Source organism: Suncus etruscus, chromosome 11 (assembly GCF_024139225.1).
Source record: "Suncus etruscus isolate mSunEtr1 chromosome 11, mSunEtr1.pri.cur, whole genome shotgun sequence".
In the NCBI taxonomy this organism is placed as follows: Eukaryota; Metazoa; Chordata; class Mammalia; order Eulipotyphla; family Soricidae; genus Suncus; species Suncus etruscus.
In genome coordinates, this window is record NC_064858.1 from 91670896 (window position 1) to 91690560 (window position 19665).

Genomic DNA, 19665 nt, shown 5'->3' on the forward strand with positions numbered 1-19665 from the left:
CTGGATGCCAGGGATTGAACCCAGTTGGGTGTATGCAAGGCAAACACCTTACCCGCTGTACTGTTTATTGCTTCAGCCCCTGAAGTTTTTGTTGTTGTTTTATTTTTTTTAAACAAATATGTGTATATTCTCAATGCCCACCCAAATACCAAATACATGGTAAAAGCTTAGTAAATGTTTATTAATCATCTCATAATCAGTGAAACAAATAGTTCCTTAGAGAGATTTAAATAAATAAAGCAAGAGTTTTCTGAGGCAGAAAAGAATAGAAAAAAAATGCACTTTATTTTATTTCCCAACAAATTTTGTACATTTTGGTTACCATTTTTGTTGTTGTTGTTGTTGTTTGGTTTTTGGGCCACACCCAGCGGTGCTCTGGGGTTACTCCTGGCTGTCTGCTCAGAAATAGCTCCTGGCAGGCACGGGGGACCATATGGGGCACCAGGATTCGAACCAACCACCTTAGGTCCTGAATCAGCTGATTCCAAGGCAAATGCCGCTGTGCTATCTCTCCGGGCCCTTGGTTACCATTTTAATGTCTACTATGCTTTATTTTATTGAAAATTCTAAATTGAAATATATGTCATATATATAGTACAACAAATAAAAGATAACATCAGAGATTAAAGAAATGTATTTTTCTCTTTAATATACCTTGCTATAGTATATACATTTTTGTTAGTGGGATTCACTTCTTTCCCAATTCATAATTTATATCTTTCAGCAGAGAATCATTTTTCATTTATCTTGAAATCTAAGATCACTTTATAGATTGTAAAACAGCATATGTAACAAAATAAGCCTCTTATTACTTTAGAGAAATTATATTCATGTTTATTCAAAAAATGTAATCATTATTGTAGCTGACTAGAAATGAATTTCATGTTAAAAAACAATAGTAAGGGGCCGGGCGGTGGCGCTAGAGGTAAGGTGCCTGCCTTGCCTGCGCTAGCCTTGGACAGACCGCAGTTCGATCCCCCGGCGTCCCATATGGTCCCCCAAGCCAGGAGTGACTTCTGAGCGCATAGCCAGGAATAACCCCTGAGTGTCACCGAGTGTGGCCCAAAAACCAAAAAAAAAAAAAAAAAAAAAAGCAATAGTAAAGCTTTGCTATTGTTTTTGGTTTCTCTTCCTGATTACTTTCTTGCCCCTTTTCCAGAGACTGCAGTTGCTGTTATTGAACCCATTAAAGGAGATGTCCAATATTAATCATCCAGATATTCGACTCAAACAATTAGAATGTGTGTTGCAGATTTTGCAGAGTCAGGGAGATAGTCTTGGGCCTGGATGGCCATTAGTGCTTGGAGTCATGGGAGCAATCAGAAATGATCAAGGGTAAGTGTTTAAAATTAATATCTTATGGGGGCCGGAGAGATTGCATGGAGGTGGTAGGGCATTTGCCTTACATGCATAAGGATGGTGGTTCGAATCTCGGCATCCCAGATGCCCCCCCCCCCCGAGCCTGCCAAGAGCTATTTCTGAGCGTAGAGTCAGGAGTAACCCCTGAGTGTAGCCGGGTGTGACCCAAAAAACAAAAAAACAAAATTAATATCTTAATCCAAAAAGTAATGAGTTAAAAGGGAATCCATTCATAGAATCTTACAGTAATTGTATGGTAACTTTTCATATATGCCCTTCCCATATAATTTTAAGATCTAGAATATTCTTTGTGTGTCTGTTTTTGTTGGTTTTTGTTGTTGTTGTTGTTGTTTGTTTTGGTTTTTGGGCCACACTTGGTGATATTCAGGGCTTACACTTACTTAGCTCTGCACCATCAGAGATCACTCCTGGCAGGGCACAGGGATCTGTTAGGGGTATCAAGGATTGAACCAGTTGGCTGTGTGCAGGGTACATGCTGTACTGTCTCTTTGGCCCCTGGAATATTTTTTCTTACCCCTAGCTCTAGTTGGCTCTATTATTAGGTCTCACCTTTGTTTAGGAAAAGTGGAAATTTATTTTACAAAAGAAGACAAAGTTCTTGGTCTCAGTTCTTTGCAGCATAAAATAAAGGCTACAAAATTCTTTTTTTTTTAAATTCTTATTTATAACAAGATAATTGTTGTATAATACATGTGAAGATATAGCTTTATTTTGTTAAAATAAATATTTGGTAAAATGTGAATTAACATTTAAGACTTAACCTAGGGTAGGAGTGATAGTACAACAGGTAGGGTGTTTGCCCTGCATGTGGTTGGTCAGTCGGTTTCAGTTCCTGGCATTCCATATGTCCCCCAGCCAGCCAAAAGTGATTTCTGAGCGCAAAGCCAGAAGGAATTTGAGGACTGCCGGATATGCTCCCCCCCACCCCCAAAAAAGACTTACCTGTGTGCATCTATTAGGAAGTTTAGTGTCTTTGCTCATTTCCAAATATTTTTTATCTAACTAGTTAGCATATTCTAAATACTATTTGCCAGTTATTCTGATTATAGAATTTAATGACTCCTGAAGGTAGAATTCTATTTAAAAGAAACAAGCCTTATAATTAGGAACTTAGTATGAGCATAGTTTGCTATGTTGCAGAAGAATAGGACTTCAATGGAAGAAGTCTGTCAGCTTGAAGTGGAGAGAATCAAAGTTATGCAGAATTTATAAGCTTCTATCAACTATTTGCATTTATACTCAAAATATTTTGGAGGCACTTTTGTGTTTTTTAAGCAGAAGAATGATGATTTGATATGCATCTGAAATCTGTCAGTTTGGCACTAACAGGGAGAAAAGCTGAGAAATTGAGAGCCTGGATTTACCTCCTTATTAAGAGACAAAAAGATAGATTTGAATAGAACTTAATAGTTTGCTATCTGGACAAAGAGAGAAATAGGAAATAAATTCAGAAATAATTCCCAGTTTTCTGACTTAGGAAGCTTAGTGAATGCTGATATCATTAAATAGGAAATATAGAATTTAGGCAAATCAGAGGAATCTTTTTTAAGGTAGAAAATTGCTAGGGGGCCCGGAGAGATAGCACAGCGGCGTTTGCCTTGCAAGCAGCCGATCCAGGACCAAAGGTGGTTGGTTCGAATCCCGGTGTCCCATATGGTCCCCCATGCCTGCCAGGAGCTATTTCTGAGAAGACAGCCAGGAGTAACCCCTGAGCACTGCCGGGTGTGCCCCCCCCCCAAAAAAAAAGAAAATTGCTATGAAGGAATTTAGCTAATTGTTTATATTTGTGAATAATTCTTCAAATAGTTTTTTTTTGGGGGGGGGGTCACACCCGGCGTTGCTCAGGGGTCACTCCTGGCTGTCTGCTCAGAAATAGCTCCTGGCAGGCACGAGGGACCATATGGGACACAGGGATTCGAACCGACCACCTTAGGTCCTGGATTGGCTGCTTGCAAGGCAAACACTGCTGTGCTATCTCTCTGGGCCCCCAAATAGTTTTTTCTTAATCTTTATGAATAGAAGATTTACATACTAGAGAGGCTAGAGACTATTATATATATATATATATAATATATATTATATTTCTCATTTATATATAGTAATAAAGTACCTAGAGTTCAGAATACTGGGATGACTAAAGTAGGAAAAAGTTCAGCTTAGAACAAGCTGAAGTTCTTTTTTAAAGTTGGGTTGGTGTTTTAAAACAAAACACTGGGGAGGGGGCGGAAAAACAAAACAAAACAAAACACTGTTTTAGAGTGGAATTGATTAATTTATGGAAAACACTAAGAAAGTTCATAACTTAATGAATAATTCAGCAAGTTCTGGCTATTATAATTCACTTTGTTTTCCATCACTAAAATTTCTCTCCTAATAACTAATAAATACATTTGTTGTTCATTCAAAGCTTAAAATTTACTCTTCTTTTACATTGTTGATTCAATATTTTAAATAATATGAACATGTTTTTCAAAAGAAGCATTTTTATTCAGAAAGTAAATTGTGTGCTTAGTATCTGCTAGATATGAAGGCATGGACAGTAGTGAGAAAGTAAGTACCATCATCAATTCCTATTCTCAGTGTTTATATTTGGTTTTACTAGTTGGTGTGAACTACAAATAGAATTAATACTGTCTTAATGAAGATGTTATTTCCCTTTTTTTAGTTTTTTTGTATCTATAACATTTTTGTTCATTACATACACTCATGTAAAAATAGAAGTATCAGATGGTTCATATAACAAGATTTTTTGTTTAGATTTTAAAAGAAAATGCTGCTTCGTTGAAGTTATTGCAACTTCGTTGAAGTTAACTTGCCTTTCTTTTAAAAGCATCAAAGTGAATGTCATCCTTTGTATTTTCAGAGAGTCCTTGATACGAACTGCATTTCAGTGTCTTCAGTTGGTTGTGACAGATTTTCTACCTACAATGCCTTGTACTTGCCTACAGATAGTTGTTGATGTTGCAGGTAGCTTTGGACTTCATAACCAAGAACTTAATATTAGTCTAACTTCAATTGGTTTATTGGTAAGTATTATTGATTTTTCTTGTGAAAAGATAATATGGAAATCATTATAGGTCTCTTGCAATTGAATGCTAAACAAATATGCAGTTAACACTAAAGGAGTTTAGTGTTATGACAAAATATCAAATTTACCTTGCATCAAGAATTAGTCAAATGTCTAGGATAAGTTTTATATATTTAGCTGAGATTTGGCTTTGACAGGTTTGTCACAAAATAATTTTTTTTCACAAAATAATTTTTAAGAGGGACTGGAGCTATAGCACAGCCTGTACGGCATTTGCCTTGCACGCTGCAGACCCAGGATGGACCTGGTTCGATTCCCGTAGTCCCATATGGTCCCCCAAGCCAAGAGCAATTTCTGAGCTCATAGCCAGGAATAACCCCTGAGCGTCACCAGGTGTGACACCCCTCAAAAATAATATATATATATATTTTGTTTGTTTGTTTGTTTTGTTTTGTTTTGTTTTTTGTTTTTTCGGGCCACACCCGTTTGATGCTCAGGGGTTACTGCTGGCTAAGCGCTCAGAAATTGCCCCTGGCTTGGGGGGACCATATGGGACGCCAGGGGGATCGAACTGCAATCCAAGGAACTGAAGTCCTTCCTTGGCTAGCGCTTGCATTTCTATCTCCAGCACCCCACGTGCCCCCTCCCCCAGAGCTTGGAGTAAAATTGTGAGCACTTTCAGTTGTGACCCTACCCCACCCACAACTTTCACATCTCCGCATCCTCTCACTCCCAGCTGTGCCATTGAGGGTTACTGTAAGCTGAACCAGCAGAAGCTGTAGGCCCTGAAAGACACAGCCAATGCCTTAATCAGCACATCAGCTACTTTCAGGCCACCCCACGTTATGCTGCAGTGTTACTGAGATCATGGCTGTCCTCTTTTTTGGACACCATGGACTACAAGGCCCAGGATCCTTGGAACTGTCACAATAGTAGCTTTGTGCTGTCCATTCTGTACACAGTGTGGGTTAAAGCCAGCTTCCTGCCCAAAGCAGAGCTGTTGAACCTGAGGAAGATCAGCTCTGACCTAGATGGGCACCCTGTCCGGAAACAAGCTTTCTCTGATGTAGCCACTCACTCTTTGGACCAGGGCCTCGGTGCTGCTTTTGGGATGGGCTACGCTGGCAAATACTTCCGACAAAGCCAGCTACTGTGTGTATGCTGGGAGATGCAGAGATATTGACAGGCTCTGTGTGGGAGGCTGTGGCTTTTGCTGGCATCTACAAGCTGGACAGTCTTGTTGCCATCCTGGACAACAACTGCCTGGGTCAGAGTGGCAATGTCTTTCTACAGCACCAGATGGACATCTACCAGAAGCACTTCAAGGCCTTTAACTTGCACTCCATCATCATGAATGGATATAGCATGGAGGAACTTTGTGAAGCTTTCATCCAGGCTAAGGACCAGCCGACTGCCATCATCACAAAGACCTTCAAGGGTCAGGGGCAATCTCAGGAGTAGAAGACGAGGAGGCCTGGCACAGGAAGACCCTGCCTAAGAACATGGCAGATCAGACCATCTAGGAGATCTACAGCCAGATCCAGAGCAAGTAAAAGATCCTGGCCACACCACCACAGGAGGACGCACCCTTGGTGGACATTGCTAACAACCTCATGCCCACCCTGTCCAGCTACAAAGCTGAGAACAATATTGCCACCTGTAAGGCCTATGGGCAGGCTCTGGCCAAGCTTTGCCATGCCAGTGACTGCATCATTGCCCTGGATGGGAACACGAAGAATTCCACTTTCTCTGGCCTCTTTAAAAAGGAGCACCCAGACCACTTCATTGAGTGCTACGTTGCTGAGCAGAACATGGTAAGCATTGCCTTAGGCTGCACCACACACAAAAAGACCATCCCTTTTTGCAGCACCTTTGCTGCCTCTTCACATGCGCCTTTTACTAGACCCCCATGGCTGCCATCTCCAAGAGCATTGTCAACAATGTGACTTGCACTGTGGAGTGCCCATCAGAGATGTTGAACCCTCTCAGGCCCTGAAAGATCTGGCCATATTCTGCTCAATCCCTGGGACCACTGTCTTTTACCCGAGTGAAGACATACCGATCTGGCTGCCAATACTAAGGGCATCTGCTTTATCCACACCAGCCACCCAGAGAATGCCATCATCTATAATAACAATGAAGAATTCACATGGGTCAGGCCAAGGTGGTCCTGAAGAACAAGGATGACCAAGTGACTGTGATTATTGCTGGTGTGACCCTGCATGAGGCTCTGGCCACTACAGAGCTGCTGAAGAAAGAGAAGATTAACATTTCATGCTGGACCCCCTCACCATCAAGCCTCTGAAAAAGAAACTCATCCTTGAAAGTGCCCGTGCCACCAAGGGCCAGGTTCTCACAGTGGAGGACCACTACTAGGAAGGTGGCATAGATGAGGCTGTGTGCTCCATGGTGGTGGGTAAACCTGGCATTACCATCACCCACCTGGCTGTGAGCAAGATGTCATGCATCAGGAAGCTGGCAGAGCTATTGAAGATGTTTGGCATTGACAAGGATACCATCGCACACGTAGTGCAGGGCCTGGTTTCCAAGGCTTAGGGGCAGAAGGGTACATGGGCCACATATTCCTGGAGGTCTTGCAGTGGTGTGTGTAGGTCTGAGAGGATAAATATATGTTTGGAGAAAAAAAATAAAATAATCTTGGACAAAATAAATGAAAAAAATATGAATTATTTTTAGATAATGGGATTCATTTTGAGGGCATTTTTTGCCTGTTGGTATATTTATGTTTTTTTTGGTTTTTTTGTTTTTGTTTTTGGTTTTTGGGCCACACCCGGCGGTGCTCAGGGGTTACTCCTGGCTTTCTGCTCAGAAATAGCTCCTGGCAGACACGGGGGACCATATGGGACACTGGGATTTGAACCAACCACCTTTGGTTCTGGATCGGCTGCTTGCAAGGCAAACACCGCTGTGCTATCTCTCCGGGCCCATATTTATGGTTTTTTTATAAATTAAAAAAGATTTTTGTAGACACAAAGTTGTTTTCTAAGTAATTCAATTAGATAGAGATATTTGATGGAGGAATAGATATTTTCATTAATTCTACTCTCATGAAAAGGGATTTCTGAAGCAATATTTTATAATTTTATTTTGAAAGTCCATAACCCATGTGTTACATATTTATTTGTGTTTAAAATTATGAAGTAATATTCTTTACTTTTTTTCGTAGTGGAATATTTCAGATTATTTTTTCCAAAGAGGGGAAACTATTGAAAAAGAATTAAATAAAGAAGAGGCAGCGCAACAAAAGCAGGCAGAAGAGAAAGGAGTGGTTTTAAATCGACCGTTCCATCCTGCACCACCATTTGATTGCTTATGGCTATGTCTTTATGCAAAATTGGGCGAATTATGCGTGGACCCTCGTCCTGCTGTCAGAAAGAGTGCAGGGCAAACTCTGTTTTCTACAATTGGTGCACATGGAACTTTATTACAGCATTCAACATGGCACACTGTTATTTGGAAGGTATTGTATAGTAACTTCAGCTACCATCTTTTTTTTTTTCTTTGGAGGGGGCACTTCAGCTACCATCTTTAAGTGGAGTCATGCTTACATACTTTTTCAGGTCATTATCTTCCTGTTAATTTTCTAGGAAGAATTTCAATGCATTTGGTAAAACAAAATGTTAGCTTTGTCATATTTTATGTTGTTTTTCACACATCTCTGCTTGTCTCCATCGCATCTTTGTCTCTGATTTCTACCTCTGTCCTTCCCTTTTTTTCTTGTTTTCTCAAGTGGTAAAATCAGGAATTGCTAAACCACTACATATAATTCAAATATAATACAGTCAAATGAGAATTTAATCAATAAAAGGCACTAAGATCAACCAACAACAGTGAATTTGCTTGCAGACTCACCAAACAAAAGTAACCTCCAATAGGTAAATTCTATGTTTGTTCACTAAATATGCAATTTACTTTTTACTTTTCTTTTCTTTTTTTTATCATTTTTGAAAATTTCTTACAAAGTCAACTGCTTTTTTTCTTTGTTAAAAAACTCATTTTTCCACTTTTTAATAAAATTGCTATATAAATCTTTCACTGCTTGTGTGAGCTTTTGAGATAAGCAGCATATTAGGTCCTAATTGTATTGAAAAAAATTTCAATTTAATAGAAATGGCTTTAAAATGCCTTCAAATATTAATAATAAATGTTTTCTTATAAACTAATGAAATTTTTGTTTATTTTTGTGTTTTCTGTTTTAATCCTATTTCCTGGATTCTCTTCAGATCTGAAACATGCTTGATTTTAGGCTACAATCATATCATCCTGAATATTCCTGATCTTCTCAACATGCTTAATTTTTTTTTTTGTTTTGTTTTGTTTTGTTTTGGGGCCACACCTGGTGACACTCAGGGGTTACTCCTGGCTATGCGCTTAGAAATCGCTCCTGGCTTGGGGGACCATTTGGGATGCCAGGAATAGAACGACAGTTTGTTGTAGGCTAGTGCAGGTAAGGCAGACACCTTACTGCTTGCGCTACCACTCCAGCCCAAATTTTTTTTTAATTATAATTTTTATTTTTGTTTTTGGGCCACATTTGATAGCACTGAGGGTTTACTCCTGGCTCTGCACTCAAAAATTACTCCTAACAGATTTAGGAGACCATATGGGATACCAAGGATTGAACCTTGCTTGGCTGTGTGCAAGGCAGATGCCCTACCCACTGTGCTGTTCTGTGGTTCATTTTTTTTTTTTTACTGTTTTTAAAATAAACTGTTAAGTTTTGATTCCTGTTTTCCTTTTAGACAGCTTCACTGTAAATGTTGCTGTCTAATTTTTAGTTATTTCTTTCTTCCTTTCCCTCTTCCTTTATATTCCCTTATTACTATTTAATCTCTAGATAAAATTCTTCCAGTTCCCTATACTTTAGCATGTAACAGAATTATATAGAAACTTCATTAAGAGTGAAAATTGCCAGGCCACCATCCCCCCTGCCCTCACAATTGCTGTTGTTTTCCCCTTTGTTATTAGACTTGAGAACTGGATATATATGAAGTTCCTAGAGTATACTAATACTGCTAGTCTTAGACCAGCCTATCTTGAGAACCACAGAAATTATTCCTATGCTGGAGGTGGTATTCTAATCGCTGGATGTTCAGTTCTCATCCTGCTCATTTTTGGGAGAAGCATTTAACATGACTATTTTCTACATGAAATCCGTCCTCTCCCCTTGACTTAACAGAATGCTTCTGTTTTTAATTTGCAAATGAAAATTCTCTTTATAATGGTCCTATTCTCCTGAACACACACTTTATAGATAGACATTTCCCAAGTTTTAACCACTTCCTGCTTGATTTTTCTAAGCATCCTATATTTCTAATAATTATATTTTTGTCCTGGACCCTTTTTAGCTTCATTTCTACTAGTACATTACACCATAAAGGCTCTATTGACACCTCAGCTCAACAAGTTGTAGACAATATTCTGTGTAATATGTTTTAATTGTTTAATTCCACAATCTAAAGGATAGATTTAAGAATTTAAGAATACTGTCTAATTTCAGTGTTCTCTAATATAAAGGAATTGGCCAGGCACACACACACATGGCAGTAGTTATTAATTCCTTATGCTGGTATTTAATCTATGTTAACAGTATTTTTTTTATATACAATTTTATAAACTTTCAGGTTCTATTTCATCTACTGGATCGAGTTCGAGAGTCCTCTACTACTGCAGATAAAGAGAAGATTGAGTCTGGAGGAGGCAATATTCTTATTCATCATTCAAGAGACACAGCGGAGAAGCAGTGGGCTGAAACTTGGGTTTTAACTTTGGCTGGTGTAGCAAGAATCTTCAACACTAGACGATATTTACTGCAACCTTTAGGTATATGTAAATTTTTTTCCTCTCTGTTAATACAAGTGCTTTGTGTTAAATGATTTTTGGAAAGGAGGGGCCGGAGAGATGACATGTAAGTAGGGCATTTGCCTTCCATGCAGAAGGAGGGTGGTACGAATCCTGGCATCCCATATGGTCCCCCGAGCCTGCCAGGACCAGTTTCTGAGCATAGAGCCAGGAGTAACCCCTGAGCACTGCCAGGTCTGACCCAAAAAACAAAAAACAAAAACAAAATTTGGAAAAGAGAAAGATTATTTTCAAAATACATATGGCAATACTACCACCCAAGAATAATCCATCTTAATTCACAGTCTTTATGTGTATAGGATATGCACAAACATGTACTTTTTATTTGTTTTATTGAGTGAAATCAAAAAAGATGACCAGAGAGATAGCTCAACAGCTGGAGCACATGCATTGTTTACATGAATCTCTCGAGGTTTCCAGCATTGCAGGGTCCCCTTACCAAGAGTTGATATCCCTAAGCTCTCCAGCAATGAGCCAAGAGTAGCCTGTGAGCACTACTGGATGTGACACGCCCTCCCCCAAACAAAAAAGAAGGAAATAAATGCCTCACTTTGGGTTGTCCTCCAGGGCAGTGTTTCCCAAAGTGCTCCTCCAGGGGGAGCTGGGATGATCCAGGTACTAACCTTGGGTGCAATTGGAACTCTTCCATTTGTTTGCATAAAGAAGCTGAATTTTCAGGGTGAGGTTTTGAGGTTTTGTTATTTGTTTTGTAGAAAGGATGTGGTAAATCAGAGTTTTGAGAACCTCTGCTTAGGCATATAAGCAAGTACACTCTGTCTTTGTCATAATGAAAGCATGAGTGGGAAACTATATTATGTAAATAAATGCAAAATTTCTGTATTAATAAATGACCTATAGGTATTTATTAACATGTTTATCAGACTAGTGAGATTTAGGTAAGACTTTCCCAAGAAAGCAGTTTTTTATTGAAATTTGAAAGTGAAGTAGTTCATCAGGTAAGGGTAAGATGAAACAGAAAGAGCCTTATAGATGCAAAAGTATGTAAAAGAGTAGTTGAAGATTGAGTAGCATGTATTGTGAGAGCCCTAGAATTTTTGAGGGATAGAATGAAGAGAATATGGTTTCATGATTCTAAATTAGTTTATTAGAGGCAGAGAGAGGAAATAACACTCTAGGACTTAATCTTAAACAAATTTAAAGCATGCTAAAGTTTTAATCTATGATATAATATCATATATATAGTTCAGAAAGGATGCTTTCTTTTTTCTGTTAAATATTTTATTTTGTAATCAACATAAACAGTAAAAACTATATTTGACATAACAAAAATTCATATAAATAAGTGCTTTTAAACTTTATAAGGAAACATACCTGTGAGGTTGGTCGCTGGGATCCCAACACAGGGTGGAGACCAAATAGGTTCTCTACATTTTTTTTCTTTGGGGGCAACACTCAGCAATAAACAACTTGCTTATCGGTTATTCCTGATTCTGTACCCAGGAATCATCTGACAATGCTCAGGGCATCATATGGGATGCTAGTAATTGAACCCAGGTCAATTGTATGTATGTATGTACCCTACTTGTTGTACTATTGCTCGAGTCCTATAGGTGCTCTACTTTTAAGAAGGGTTGGTCTGTGTGGAATAGAATAGCAGCAGTGAAAGATGGCATGATTTGACTGGGCTGGTTAGAAAGTTCTTGCTATTTATCAGTAATTCTTTTATAAGGCCAGTTTTTTATCCCACCCTACTTATCCCCACATCCATGTTTCTTTGCTTTAGGGGTACATTCTTGTCATTCCATGCTGACTATCAAATGTCAGTATCCCTTCTCCACAGTCCCTTGGACCCTTTTACCTCAATTCCCTGCTTTTTTCCATAATATTGTGTGGGCAGAGTCTAAGAGTTTGTAAGTTAAGTAATTTATAGTATATGATTCATTTTATTTCTCAACCTCTCCCTCAGGCCAGAGATTAAAATCTAAGAACTCATATATGTAGGGCATGCACTCTTGACTCCCATTTGATGCTTTAGGGTTTAATGTGAATTCTTTATAGAGCTCAAAGATAAAGAAATGGTTTTAGTTTTTTGTTTGTTTGCTTTTTGGGCTACACCTGGTGACTCTCAGGGGTTACTCCTGGCGATGCACTCAGAAATCGCTCCCGGCTTGGGGGACCACAGGGGATGCCAGGGGATTGAATCACGATCAGTCCTAGGTTAGCGCATGGCAGGCAAATACCCTATCGCTTGCGCCACCACTCTGACCCTAAAGAAATGGTTTTATTATTATTTTAGTCTAAGATTCTCTTTTTTAAAGGCCACACCCATCTGAAACCAGAACTTATTCCTAGCTCTGGGTCAGAGATTACTATTGCTGTGGCTTGTGGAACCTTATGTGTACCTGAGAATTGATGTATACTTAACTAGCCTTCTAGAGAGACGTCTTTCTGTATATACACTATATTAATTTTCAGTTGAGGTACTTCAGATGTATTCCCCCTACAACCTGAAATATTCTAAATCTGAAATATGAGAATCAGCCTGGTTGACAGGTACAATGTTTCATTAGACATTCTCCCTCTTTCACTTTCCTTGGGTGTTTGTGGTATCTGAAGGTCATATACGTATGTTTGTAATGCTCACATACATACATTTAATTGCAGTGACCCACAGAGAACACACAATTTTAATACTCAAACATTGGTTACAGTGCTTGCCATGGGATCTCATCTGAGTTTAACTAAGATGACAAATAAATGTTTTAATTATTTTGATAGGGTACTTTTTAAGCTCTCTTATTTAAATACCATGGTTTACAAAAGTTTGTTCATAATACAGTTACCTTGGACAGTCAGTGTTCCAACAGCAATCCTACCACCAGTGTCACCTTTCCTCTACCATTTTCCCAGTTTCTTACTCACCACATAAACCTGTTCCTTAGCAGGCACAAATAAATTATTTTATAATGCTTATTACAGCAAATTGGTAAATAGAATTATCAAAAACAATTCATTAAAAGTAAAAATTGTTAAAATTGTAAGCATTTACATCTCACAATGGGGTCATGAAAGTCAGTTTTCTGAGAATGTAATAAGATGTTTGTTTCTAGTTGGACCTTCTGTTATTGTTTTGTCTATTGAGCTTGATTGACTTCTGTGCTTCTTTACCACCTAAATTTGGGCTGTCAGGATTGAGGAATTTGGAGTTGTCATGGGACTGCATTTGTGATCATGCACTCCAGGATCTATAGAGCTGGGTCTATGAGTTTCAGTGGCTTGACTTGGCTTGCATCTCTCCTGAGATTAGCAGTTATGTTTACATGGCAACAGCTATGATTGGGGTGTGGCTGCTGGGACCTCTGGCAATAGAGGGAATGAGGGGAGGCTTTTTGTCCCCATTCTAAGAAGACCCTCAAGTTTTTAGCTTGAGAACCAGCGTACTTGAAACTTCCATCAGCCTGATTTCTCTGTAGGATTATTTGTGAAACAGTGAGGTTGGGCTGTATGAATGGAGGCAGTTATGGGGTGTGGGTGTGCTTCTCGGCGATTCAGCTGTGAAGGAACCTGATTACCTCTCATCCTAAGGGCACCCAGAGTTTTCAATTTAAAGAACCTGTGGATTTAAAAAAAAAAAAAAAAGAACCCATGGATTTTAGTGGCTTGGCATTTTATCTCCTGAGATTAGTCATGAAGCTATGAAGCTGAACCATTGTATACATAGTGGTATGGAAGGTAGAACCAAGCTTGTGTCCCTCAGGTTACCTGGCCCCAACATCAATTCAGCATGGAAATCTACTTTGGATACAGGCTTTGTCCAGGGTGCATTGTGATAGCAGTTTCTTGTAATTGCTACCTCTCCAGCCTGCCTCACATCCTGGTCATGGACCCACATGCTATTTTGATAGTTTTTTCACATACAATATTGATAGTTTTTATTGTTTATTTGAGGGTTTTGGTCATACCCTGCTGTGCTTAATGGTTACTCCTGACTTTGCCCTCAGAAATGACTCCTAGCAGGTTTCAGGGACCACACAGGATGCTGGGGATCAAACCAAGGTTGACATCATGCAAGGCAAACACCCTACCTGCTGCGCTATCACTCTGACTCCCATATTTATAGTTTTATATATAATTTAGCAAAAGTTTTTGAACAGTTTGATAAAAAATTATTTTATATAAACTTTACATCAATTTTTGTTATTTTTTGCCACACCCAGTGAGGCTCAGTGTTTTATCTTGACTTTGTGCTCAGGGATCACTCCTTTTGGGACTTGGGAATCATATGGGATGCTGGGGATTGAACCTGGGTCAGGTGTGTACAAGATAAGTATGCTACCTTCTGTGCTATCATTCCACCCCCTCCCCAATTTTTAGTAACAAAAAAAATAGATAGAAAGGTATGAGAAATGTTATCATTTATCCAATATGGGCAGGGTAGAATTTATTGTGTCATCTTTCACCTTTCCAAGTAACTGAATGATTCAAGTAGTAGGATGATTCATTTATAACCCTTGCAAAGTGAAAGTCTTTTTTTTAAAGTTTGATTAAATATTTCACATGCTGCTTATGTTATCCTACTTTGTAAAAATGACATTTTTTCTGATTATATAAAGATAAGAATGTGAATAATAATCATTTCACTAAGTCATTGGGACAATGACTTGTTCTTGTTTTTGTCATGGACAAGAACATCATTCTTGGGTTTCATCAGAAAAAAAATAATGCACCTGATCATAGAGAACTTAATTCAGAAGTTGTTTATTAGTGGATGTGTTGCCTGGAAACATGATGCCCAAGTAGTTGATACCCTCTTAGGATATTCGCTTTCTTTTTGTTTTTGGGCCACACCTGGTGACACTCAGGGGTTACTCCTGGCTATGCACTCAGAAATCACTCCTGGCTTAGGGGACCATATGGAACGCCAGGGAATCAAACTGTGGTCAGTCCAAGGTCAGCCCTAGGTCAGCCGCTGTGCTATCGCTCTGGCCCCAAGATGTGCACTTTCATACTTTAACATGGGATGTGTACTGGGGCTCTCTGCCTTTGGAAGAGTGTGTTCTCTTTGAGCACATTGCTTTCTCTTTCTCTCTCTCCACCACTTATTAAGAATTTTTAAATAAAACTTGTTTTTACTTAAAAAAATGCTTATTTGGTGACAAATAGAGTAAGAGAGTGATTGAATTGATAGTAAAAACCAGCAACAACCTTTTAGCCATGCTTTGTATATAGTCTATCAGCAGACAAAATTTCACCAGAGAGAAACAAAATTAGATTTATTATAAAATCAGCCTGTTCTCTTTTTGTTTGGTGAGACTGAGGGAAGGTGCATACTTGGTACTCAGGAGCCACTCCTAGCAGTACACCTGGCAGTTCTTTGAGGGACCATATGTAGAATTAAGGGTTAAATGCATGGAAGGCAAACAGTTGATCCACTGTACTCTTTTTCTTTCCCCAAGAACAGTCTATTAATGATTATATTCTAGTAACTCACCATTAGGGGAGAAAAATGTTTAAGAAAATTCTCAACTGGGGCCAGTGAGATAGCACAGCGGTAGGGAGAGAGATAGCTTGCCTTGGAAGCAGCCGATCCAGGATAGATGGTGGTTCAAACCCCAACATCCCATATGATCCCCCAAGCCTACCAGGAGTGATTTCTGAGCACAGAGTCAAGAGTAATCCCTGAGTGCCACCAAGTTTAACCCCCCACTCAAAAAAAAAATCTCAACTATAAATTTTTTTATAGGTAACAAAGTATACATTTCAGATTTTTAAGTACAAGGTTTATTCTTAACATATAGATCTGTGATAAAACAGGTATCAGACTATTATAACTTGAATGTTTTCCAGTATTCTAAGTTGAGATTATCTTAATCATTAATAAGTATAGATAATAAAGGTAAGCTGGTAAGATTTTATTGAAAAACGTTATCTCATCTTCATAAGTTGATAATCTATTTTTCTTAGGCAGAAATATTAAGAGTAATAAGAAATGCAGAGTTTTATTTAGAAAAACAGTGTTTGATAACCAATATCTCCTGATGCCCTTTATCCCTATATCTAAAACAATACCAAATTTGGGGTTGGAATGATTTTAATTTACATTGCTAGGACTTTTGTCTCCAAATATATTTTTTCTAGTTCCATAAGAATTTAAGCAGAAAACTAAAGCAAATAAACTTAAATTATCTGATAAAAAGAAATCTTGATCAGTTTTGTGGTGACAGATTTTTTTTTTCCTTTTCTGATACAGGCGATTTTTCAAGAGCCTGGGATGTTCTTCTTGATCATATACAATCAGCAGCTCTCAGCAAAAACAATGAAGTATCTCTGGCTGCATTGAAAAGCTTCCAGGAAATTTTGCAGATTGTGTCCCCCATCAGAGACTCAGATAAGCCTGAAACACCTCCTGCAGTAAATGTACCTGTGCCTGTCCTTGTCGGACCCATATCAGGACCTGGCCTTAGCAGACCATTTGTAAGGACAGATTCTATTGGAGAAAGACTTGGAAGATACAATAGCTCCGAACCACCCATAGTTACTGATGAGATTGAAGATTTAAATCTCTGGTGGGCAGCTTGGAATACCTGGTATAGAATTGGATCTGAAAGCACTAAGCCTCCTATTACTTTTGATAAATTAACATTTATTCCCAGCCAACCTTTTCTTACAGCTTTAATTCAGATATTTCCAGCTCTTTACCAACACATTAAAACTGGTTTCAACATGGATGACTTACACAAGTTGGGAGTCATATTGCACAGTGCTGTTTCAGTCCCAATAAGTTCAGATGCATCCCCTTTCATTCTCCCATCTTACACTGAAGCAATTTTGACAAGTTTACAGGAAGCTGTTCTTACAGCTTTAGATGTTCTTCAAAAGGTAATAGAATTTTACAGATGATATAAGCAATAGTGCATATAGTATTCTGTATTTTACTTTGCAATTGATTGTTTGTTATAAACTTTATATCATTAAAATTATATATGAGGGGCCGGAGCAATAGCACAGAGGCAAGGCATTTGCCTTATACACAGCTGACCCAGGACAGACCTCTGTTCGATCTCTGCATCCCATGTGGTCCCCCAAAGTCAGGGGCGATTTCTGAGTGCAGAGCCAGCATTAACCTCTGAGCCTCACCTGGTGTGGCCCAAAAACCAATAAAATAAAATAAAATAAAAATTGTATATGAAGCCAGTGGTAGAACTTAAAGGTTGTCATGATGCCTTGGATTTGCTCCCCAGTATCAAAAGAAAAAAAAAAAAAGATTGGCATATATACACTTTGAATGCAATAAAAATGATAAGAATTTAGGGTCTGGAGCAAATAGCACAGACATGGGGCAAACCCTATCTTCTCCTTAGTAGGGAAGATAGGGATAATAATAGGGATAAGTATCTGAACCTCTCTATACCAGTCTCCTAATACATAAAGAGATAAATCTACTATAGGCTGAAAGCAGTGCAGGGTAAAGTACTTCCCTTGCACATGGCCAACTCAGTTTCCATCTCTAGCACTGCATATGGTACCCTGAGCGCTTTCAGGAGTGATTCTTGAGCACCGAAGCAGAAGTAAATCCTGAGTACCACTAAGTGTGGTACTCAAAATAATCTTTTTCCATACCCAACAATGCTTAGTGCTTACTTCTGCCTCATATTCTTGTTTTTTTGTTTGTTTGTTTTTTGGTTTTGGTTTTTGTGTCATACCTGGAAGCACTCAGATTATTCCTGGTTTTGCGCTCAGAAATTGCTCCTGACAGCTTGGGTGACCATATGGGATGTTGGGAATCGAACTAGGGTCTGTCCTGTGTTGGCTGCCTTCAAGGCAAATGGCCCCTCTGTCTCTTTTCTTGAAGATCACTCCTGGCAGTGCTTGGGGGGATCATATGGAATACCAGGGATTGAACCTGGCTTGGCTACATTCAAGACAAACACCCTATGCACTGTACTATTGTGACATCCCTGTCCAGTCAGTTTACACACATTGTTCTCATGGAATAACAGTTCAGATTGCTTATTGAATCTTAGAGTTTGGTGTAACGTTTATTTGAGATTCACGTTGTAGATTTTTCAGATAAGCAAAATTCAGAATACTGACCAAAATATTGACTCCATCGTAACTTTTACTTTGACGAGATCTGTTGTTAATATAGCATGTACATTCAAAAATCCCGTATTATCTATTTTGTGATACTAGGCTTGCTTTGTAAGTATGCTATGACAGTTGCCTATCAGATGATAGTCAAAGGAATTATTTCATGGAAGAAACTACTTGAGAAATTGTGATCTTTTCTAAGGTATTCATAGAAATACATTTTGAGTGGGCTCTCTCCTGCAGTGAGTGGTTGGGGCCACCAGGGCTATTTCAGTGTTTCTCTTGGGAACGTGCCAGACTGAGGATCAAACTTTGGACCTATCCATACAAAAATATGTGCTCCATTTATTAGAACTCTCACCCTGGTCCTTCCACACAGATATTTCTCTTTTTCTGTGATTTTTTTTTGTGGGGGGGAAGCACACCCGTTTGATGCTCAGGGGTTACTCCTGGCTAAGCGCTCAGAAATTGCCCCTGGCTTGGGAGGACCATCTGGGACGCTGGGGGATCGAACCACGGTCCTTCCTTGGCTAGCGCTTGCAAAGCAGACTCCTTACCTCTAGCGCCACCTCACCGCCCCCCCTCTTTTTCTTAGTCACAGAAAATAATGGTCCATTCAATTAATTCTCTTTCCCATAGTAATTACTACTTGAGTATCTATGAGTGAAGAGTGTAGACTCAATAAGCGTTTAATAAAGAAGAAATTGAAACTATAAAAAGAATTCAGAACAGAGTTTAAAACTGTTTATCATTCAATTTCTATATTATTTCTGAGAAAACTAATCTAATACTAGAAGATGGTATTTAAAAATCTTTATTCTACCCTTTTCCTACACTTGAGTATAGGATTTTGTCAAATTTTAACAATAAGTTTTATTTATATTTAAATATTTAAACTTTGATTTAAATCAAGTCTATGAACAGAGGGGCTAGAGTGATAGCACAGCAGGTAAGACTTTTGCCATGCATACAGCTGGTTAAATCTTCAGAATCCCATATGATCCCCCAAGGCTGCCAGGAATGATTTCTGAGTACAGAGCCAGGAGTAACCCCTTAGTGGTGGTGGGTGTGCCCCCCATAAAGTCTATGAACAGAGCCATTAGACATAAGATAAACATTTCCATGTTTAAATGAATCTATATATAAGCTACTTTTAATACATGACTTATTTTTGTAATGCCCATGTTTATTAGATCAGTGGACAAGGCATAATGCAAAAATCAGCTGTTACTTTAGTGGATAATATCATCACTTAAATAGAAGTCAACATTACGTTGGCTATTGAAGCATTCCTAATGGCCAATCGGCTATATTGCTTAGCA

The 19665-nt window shown here is 38.7% G+C and overlaps 1 protein-coding gene and 1 pseudogene across 2 annotated transcripts in view; both read left to right on the plus strand.

The window, feature by feature from the left end:
* Positions 1-19665, plus strand: part of MON2 (MON2 homolog, regulator of endosome-to-Golgi trafficking) — a 126210-nt gene that overhangs the window by 70557 nt on the left and 35988 nt on the right. For both annotated transcript variants that reach the window (XM_049782729.1, XM_049782730.1), the window contains exons 22-26: positions 1160-1335; positions 4244-4406; positions 7596-7889; positions 10054-10252; positions 16503-17131. In XM_049782729.1, coding sequence (XP_049638686.1) covers positions 1160-1335; positions 4244-4406; positions 7596-7889; positions 10054-10252; positions 16503-17131 — 1461 coding nt within the window. The remainder of the gene's footprint in view (positions 1-1159; positions 1336-4243; positions 4407-7595; positions 7890-10053; positions 10253-16502; positions 17132-19665) is intronic.
* Positions 4486-6964, plus strand: LOC126022892 (transketolase-like; annotated as a pseudogene).